This window comes from Cajanus cajan, chromosome 7 (genome assembly GCF_000230855.2).
Source record: "Cajanus cajan strain Asha chromosome 7, NIPB_CcT2T_4, whole genome shotgun sequence".
NCBI lineage: Eukaryota > Viridiplantae > Streptophyta > Magnoliopsida > Fabales > Fabaceae > Cajanus > Cajanus cajan.
In genome coordinates this window covers 28,625,594-28,633,812 of record NC_138523.1, presented here as the reverse complement: position 1 = coordinate 28,633,812, position 8,219 = coordinate 28,625,594, and the positions used below count along the sequence as shown (strand labels likewise).

The 8,219-nt window shown below is 34.5% G+C and overlaps 1 protein-coding gene across 1 annotated transcript; it reads right to left on the bottom strand.

Annotated features, from left to right (window-relative positions):
* Nucleotides 1-1,033: 1,033 nt before the first annotated feature.
* LOC109809911 (transcription factor bHLH48) lies at nucleotides 1,034-7,681 on the bottom strand. Its single transcript, XM_020373331.3, has 7 exons — nucleotides 6,891-7,681; nucleotides 6,660-6,788; nucleotides 6,469-6,534; nucleotides 3,698-3,766; nucleotides 2,990-3,061; nucleotides 1,858-2,065; nucleotides 1,034-1,488 (listed from the first exon to the last, which is right to left on the bottom strand). Exons 1-7 carry the CDS (start codon nucleotides 7,311-7,313, stop codon nucleotides 1,451-1,453), a joined length of 1,005 nt encoding a protein of 334 aa, XP_020228920.2. The 5' UTR covers nucleotides 7,314-7,681; the 3' UTR covers nucleotides 1,034-1,450.
* Nucleotides 7,682-8,219: the final 538 nt, after the last annotated feature.

The window sequence follows — 8,219 nt, the reverse complement described above, 5'->3', positions numbered from 1 at the left end:
TTGCAATTAGCAACGTCCGTACACCACAATCCATCCAAAGATATGTTTCTCCGTTTAGATGCTTTGGAATGTGTTTTGACGGCTATTCTAACACAACCTTAGTCGACAAGGATCCCTTAGATCATGAAAGGTTTGCTATTAACATCATTGTAGCATGCCCAGTAGGATTCGGTAGCTGTAACCAAGTATTCTATATCTATCAACAATCTGACCACAGATTATTTGCTACGTGCAATACAAACCATAACAAAATTACTCAATTCTAAAATGGCTTTAGGAAGATGGAAGAATCTTTCATGGAACCAGTCTAGGCTGTCTAGCATATTTCCCCGTGATAGTTTAGATCAGAGGACTGTGTAGCACCTTAAACTCTAGGCTCCGGGCACTGAACCAAGGACAAGGGTAATGCTTTTAAAGAGAGAATAAAGGAGACAGCAGCATCATGGGAGAAGCATAATCTAGTTCCCATAATCAGGTTCAGGTCTCATCTTTAGAGTAGGATAGAATATTGAAAAAACAAATATTGGAAAAAAAAATTGAAAAAAAATCAGCTTGATTTATATATCTTCTTTTTTTTTTTTAAGTCCAACTATCATTTAAATCTATCATTTATAATTACCTGTCATCTAAAAAAATTGAACTTGTTTAGATACAAGATAGAAGTGTTTTTTAGAGTATTTTTTTATTAAAAATAAAGAGTTATTTCTATTAGAAAAATTTTCTAAAATACTTTTAGACTTATATCTAAACATACTCAATGACTGAAATGTACAATATAAATATCCTTAAGAAAGTAATACCACAGAGGACTTGGTCACAAGTTTTTCCTAACCGGGGACCAATTGAACAGCAGAAATCTAGATAAGTCATCAGTCCACTGCTAGCCAAGTCAATTTGTGGCCCCGCCAATATGGTAAAAGACAAAATAAAAAATAAAGAAAATAAGAAACAATATTTATTGCTGCTGTGATGCTGCACTGTTGCCAGGATAACAATATTTATTGCTTTGTGATAGAAATGGGAAAAGATAAAGTGCAAAATAAATAAAATACTGCCCGTCATTAAAAATTAGTGTAGTTTGTTCAGAAAAATCATAAGAACCAACCATCTAAGTAGCATTCAATGAACAAAGCAACAAACTTCCATGATTGTTCAGCAACTGTCCGTTCAATGATTTTACAATCTGAATCAATCAATCACTTCACAGATTGAATGATCCCTGTAGTTAGTATACATAATGATTGTAATATATTATATATAAATAGCATACCCATTCTTCTTCCTTGCTGGCTGAATAAAATCCAGGTTTCCAACTGACTCGGACAAAACAGAAGACAAGGAAAACCTGCTGAATGTTGAAGCTGCTCAAATCACGGCTGAATGCTAATACTATATTTGTTATATACACTAATAGGCTAATTGCTATTGGTACCACCACCTCTGTAGCCCTTCAGAGCTCCATCTTCAACTGATTTGAATGCAGAGATACTGTATTACAATTTAAGTTGTTAAATTCAGATTCAAAAGTAACTTGGTAGTTAAAAAATCAGATTCAAAATTGTCAAAAACCATGAAATTATAATAACAGTCCTGCTGTTGTATATGAAAAATAATTCCTTTTGAGTAATTTATAACTTTTTACAATCTGTTGTTAAAGTGGCTTGAGTGCCCAATTTATTTATAGGTATTTGTCTTAGATTCAATATATTCCATGGAAAGGACAGACAGCTCCAATTCATGTTTATCTTTGAAGCTCAATGCTAATTGAAGTAGGAATAGGATACGATTAAATTGGACAATTTTTTGTGGAATGTCTTTGGGGAGGAGATGTGTGCAATAAGATTAACTCTGATCTACCTGAATTTGCCGATGAGTCATAACTCAGGAGTGAGTTTTCTGGTGTCATGAAATTAGTGTTATTTTCTTCCCTCCCCCAAAGGGCTTGGTGGAATGCATCAACCTGCCATGGTTGCTGATACTGTTGTCTATTTCCGTTCTGTGGGATTTCTGGCCACATGACGGGTGCAACTGTAGGGGGGAAGTTACATTCCATTGGAGATGCTCTCTACAAGTTAACGACAAAATTTTATCAGCAGAAGGAAATTAAATAAAACCTGAACATCAATGGATAATGCTGAATTGGCTCTATCACTGCATCCAAAAAACACACCGTAGTACCAGGTTAAACTGAACACACCAAAACACTCATTTTCAAATCCATATACCTGCCCCAGACCTTGATATAAAGGAGGGAGGTACGAGGACTTCAAGTGCAAGCATTTATGTTTTCACATTGTTAATCCTTGCTCAATGTCTACAGTTTTCACGGTTGATCTTGTCAGATTCCATCTTTAAATTAATTTGCAAATGTGGACTTTCCAACAGGTCTGTCATGATATCCTAGAGAATGGATGACAGTAACTGATTACTAGGAATCTCTTTCACTGTTCCCATTTTCAAGTTTACCATTTCAGTTTCTAGGCATGTGTGTGTATATATATATAACGCAAAACAGAATTAGATGGGCCGGTAGTAAAATTTTGGTCAATTGCTGCTAATCAATGAGAAAATTTAAGAGTCTCAGAAAATAGTCTAAAACTACATCGGGACTATTAATACTGCAGAAGTGTCAAATCCCCAATAAAACTGGAACATAAATTACTATAGAAGGTGATGACAAATGTTATTCCTCAAATGTTTTAGAATCAAGCCAGACATGTTCGTGTACTTTGGGTGTGGATCCTTTCATATCGATTATAAACATGGCAATGTCATGTCCAAATCTTGTGTATCTATCTCTCCTGGTAGAGATAAATAGGCAGGATCTATCTAATATTTATAAGGAGAAAGATAGATACAAAATTTGAACATGACCTATATCATGTACATGAGAGGATCCATAACCCATGTACTTTAGATTACTTCCCAGCCAAGACAAATAGATAAATTTACATTTTTCTTTCCACATAAGAGAAAAATCTATACTTACTTCGGTAGCCAATAAGTTGTCAAGGTTGAAATCAATTACTGGGTTAACTGCTGCTAATTTCATTGATAATATCTGGAATAAAGCATAAATCAATAAGAGCAAGATAATACTAATGAAGATAACTCAAACAGCATTTATCATTGTATTCCAACAGAAAGATTCTACTAAATCTTCCCAATCTTCAGAGATGTCTTCACAATTGCAGTTCACTTGCAAAGCAAACTTACTACTTTGCTAAAATATCATTACAAAGAAAAAAGTTTATCATTTTATAACTTCCAGGCATATATACATTACCAAGCATGCACAATTCTAGGAGCATTCATTTCCAAGCCACAAGTCCACACTAGGCAGATAAGAATCAGACTCATTCTTAGATGAAATTCAATTCCAAGTTCTTAGAAGAAGGTTGACAGTTTATAATGCCATGTAGTACAAAATAATATGTCCATGATGGATTTAATGCAAGCAATGTTTATTTGTTCTGATGACTACCATATTCTAGAAACTTGCGATAGCTTTTTACAGGGCTACAAATCAATTTTGAAGGATCAGATAAAGACAGTGAAGAATGGAACACCAGCCACTTCTTTTAAAAGATTGCACGCATTACATTAATATTGAAGATTAGATTGCTTCTAACAACTTTTTCCTTCTAATTTTTTGTCAAAACAACTGCCTTGAATGTCAATGATATGAAAGTCTGACCTCCACTTCATGCTGTAGAGATTGCACATGGTTGATGATTTTATCCAGAACCAACGCTGTTCCTGATATCTGTATAATAGCAAATATTGTCATGTCATCTATCTTTGACTTGCTACATTAACTGTTTTGAGAAAAATCAAATACAGTCTAATGCATGCAAAAATAAGAAGAGTGGCTGCGCTAAGGCTTCTAAATTAAACATAAAAGGCCTGTAGTAGCATTGACAAAAATGTGATCAAATATGTACATGGTAAATATGTAATTAAGGCAAAAGCAAGGAGATCGATTTCAACCAGATTATTTTTCCCACCATGAGAAACACCTGCAGCTAAAATTATTCAAAATAGCACTTTAATATAATCGGAAAAGGGGCATGCTAATAACGTATTTGGTGGTTTAAGGAAATATTTTATGTTTTTCGTTTCCTAGCTTCATAAATAATTACAAAAATACCATTTTTTTATTTCCAAAGATGAGTTAAAAACAGGTCTTTTTTTTTATTATTATTTTCCCTGTTTATTTTACAACTTTTTTAAAAGATGAAACAAAGTAAAAACAAACAAGGTTATATTTTTGTAATTATATATATTTATAAAAACAATAATATATTTTCCAAATCAATCGGGCCTAAATTTCTCTGGCAGCTAAATAGAGATAGGAGTCATTGAAGACTATATAAATCTTGAGGTGTGTATCTAACTTAAATTTAGGCGACGTTAATTTTGATCATGTTCAAGTTCAATGTTCAAAGTCAGTTAGGTTTATCCGTTTGGTAGATGCACTCCAAGAGGAAATGCTTTATCTTTTCACCCTATTTTGGTCATCCCATAAATGATTGATGGATACCAAACTCCTAGAGAAGATGGAACCCTCACCGTCCCAAGATGGATTAATATTTCAATTGCCAAGGGGACCCATTCACACTGGTTTCAATACACCCACCTATGTGTCTCTCGATCGTGAAAGCCAGAGTCCAGCTAAAATACCCCCCTCTCGCCCCACACGCCCACCCTTCTGTCTCTTCACTAAGCCTTCTGGCTCGTGAAAGTGACGAGGGGGGATTACCTTAATTGTCCTGAACAAACCACGACGCATATTTTGTTTGTCCTTTTCAGAAAACAACGACTGATTTATGGCCAAAAAATTAAAGAATCACTATATTACTTGTATGTAACATTCTTGTCTTGATGTCGCTTTTTTACAGGTCATGAACAGCTTCTTTCACATTGACGTCCAGAGTCAGAAACATGTTACTGGAACGAAACCAGTTGAGGATTTGCTATTACTTATCTCAAACTTCATTCAACATCACCCGAATATTCAACGACTAATTTATGGCCAATAAAAAGATAAACGAACCACTATTGCATTTGTGTAACATTCTTGTCTTGATGTCGCTTTTTTTACAGGTCATTAACAGCTTCTTTCACATTGACGCCCAAAATCCATAATCACTATATCACCCGAATATACAAGGCTAACAGCGTATTTGGATTTCAGTTGACAAACTCTAAACTACAGCTTGCCAAAATCATGATTTGACATTTTCTTGAATGAAAAACTAAACATGTTAAGTTTCTGTTCGGATAAACTTTTCAAAAAGACTTGAGAAGGGCGAGCAACATATTCTATAAAACACTTTTTTAACATATACCATAATATACTTCTTTTAACACACACCATCCTAATTATTAAAATTGATTCAAAACTACAAAATCAATTATTAAAATTGATTCTAAACTACCAAATCACGAGTGACTCATCAAATAAAAAAAAAATCTTGCACAATTTTATAATTTTTAATAAATTTCAATTAATAATAAAAGATGTATTAGCAATATGTTACTAACATTTTTTCATAAACAGTAATAGAAATAAAATAAAAAGATAAAATGAATTAAGTATATTTCGTAACTAAAAAATAGCTTATGCAGTTAATTATAAAATTCTTTTGTTTAACTTTTCAAAGAATATTTTATCTTTTGCATACACTAATTTAAATATATATAAAAAAAAAAAACTTATTTTTTATTTTTTTATCTCATAAATATTTATTACAAATGATTTTCAAAATAAATCCTAAATAGAAGAACAAGATTGGAATGAAATTTTCTTTTAATAAATTAAACCAACACTCTACGAGGTTGTATGAGATTAAACGCTATCTTCTCTTTTATTGATGTTTACATCAACCTCTCATATAGATCATAATATAATACTTTTTAAATAATTAAGGAAGGTGGGTATAATACTCAATGAATCTAAAGGTTTTCAGATAATTAAAGGATTGTTGTAAGAATAAGAAATTAAAGGGTTATTGTAAGATTAGAAAATAAGAGGCTAAGTGCAGTCTCATGTCAGTAATTTACTTTCTTTTTTGTGGTGTACAGGAATGATGGAGTTAACCTTGAAACAGTCTTGTTAACTACGTTACGAGTTGTAACCAATTCAAAAAGCAACATCACAAGCAAAGAGAGAGAGAGAGAGAGAAGAAGGAGGTACAGTATAAAGTTACGAAAATGCCATGTTGACACCGAGTGGAAGTGAGCACTTTTCTTGATACAAAAGCATGCACTTTTTTTAGGTGAAAAGGTGACAACGACCCAACCCAGTTTATAAAATTCCATAATCCGCGGACACAATTGCACTTTTAGGAGACAAATCAGAGAGATAATCATGGCATAATAATGAAAATTGAACAAATCACAATTAATTAACTCTGGTAACCAAGAGTTAAATTGAGCTCTTAAAAAAGAAGAAAAGGAACAAACCTTGTTGCAACCCGGGACCAGCTCTTGTAAAAGCTTCATCCGAGCATTTATCTTCTCTCTCCTAGCCTACAACACAATTAAACAAAAAATAAATATATTAAATAATAATAATTAAAAAATTAAACTTAACTTTTTTCCTTATAAATAAGGGTGATTAAAGTAATTAATCAGTGGTTAATTATATAGCTTACCCTTTCTGCTAAGCTATGGCTATCAGTGGCTTGACCTCGACGAACTCGAACGTGAACGTACGGAAGCTTCTCGCCGTCGCCGGAACTCTCGTCGGCGACGCTCTTACTCTTCTTCGACGACGCTTTAACCTGCGTTTCACACAACCATTGAATTTCGCCAAAAATTACCGAAAAATCGAAACCCTAGCTCTCGAGAGCGGTTGCGATTGAATTGCGATTCGCGAGACGTACCTTCTTCTCTCGCTCCTTCCTCTTTGCGCTCTTCGAGTTCTTGTTCTCCACGGCGGGATCGGAGACGGAGCCGCCTCCGTGAGTCGAGCTCGGGTTGGAATCGGTCTCCGGCAGCTCGCGCTTCACCTCCGGCGAGTTCTCGCCGGCGAAGACGGAGAACCTGGCGGCGCGTTCGATCAGCGCGGCGTTGGAAGGGAAGGTGAGGTTGGCGGCGCCGGCGGAGGCGAAGGAAGTCAACGGATAGGGTTTGGGACTGTGGCGCGGTGGCTTTCCGGCGCGCTCCGGCGAGTGGAGGAGCTCGACGGCCTGCGTCGGCGGTAGCTCGAGCAGCGCTGTGAAGGAATTGGCGGTTTCCGGCGGCGGAGCCATGATGCCCTGGATTTCCTCGTTGAACTGAATGGCTTCGAGCGTGGTTTGTTCCATAATCCAATTGAACCGGACCTAACCGAACCGAACCGGACCGAATTGTTGGGAAACGCAAAGGGTGGTTAAGTTTGTTTGAGAATGGGGGAATTGGTTTATTGAGAGAAGGGAAAATGGGAAGGAAATGAGAGGAATGTGTTTGGGAGTGATATAAAAAGAGGAAGTGATTTTTAATGGCGGTCAATGTGTTTTTTTCTTCTTCTTTTTTCTTTCTCTCAGTTCAATTTCCCTGTCTTGTGTGTGTTTCTGTGAGATTGCTTCTCCTCCATTTCAAGTACTACGAAAGCAACGTCGCTACTCTACTTTCTCGCTACACCCCCTTAGCCTTCTCAATTATACGGGTATTTTGGTACGCTGGTAACGGTACTGTGGAAAACCGGGTTGTAAGGATCCAACTTGTTCCATCATATTATAAATTTGAACATTATTGGATATTATATTTGATTAATTTAAATTAATCCATTAAATATTTTTATAATTATTTATTAATTTGAATTAAAAAATAGAGTATTAAATAATTTTTAATTTTTAAAAAATTTACGAACTTTATGTATTAAAAATTTGTAATTTAATAATTAAATTGTTAAAATTTGATATAAAGTATAAGTTATTGAGTGAAATGAGTATAAATAGACTTTATACTTGAAATAAATGTGGATCCCTTTTGTCTCTTTATATATATACTTGAATTAGAGCATTGAAGAATCATATGAAACTCAAAAACACAAGATAAGATATAATTTAAAATTTTTCCATCATATAATACGTACAATAAAGAATACATATATATATATATATAATTTCATGTATCAAATTAATTTTGTAGATCTTGGATTGCTCATGGATTATTAGGAAACCCTAGGAAACAAATGTAATGGGTTAACAAGGGATAATTGAGATGTTTTG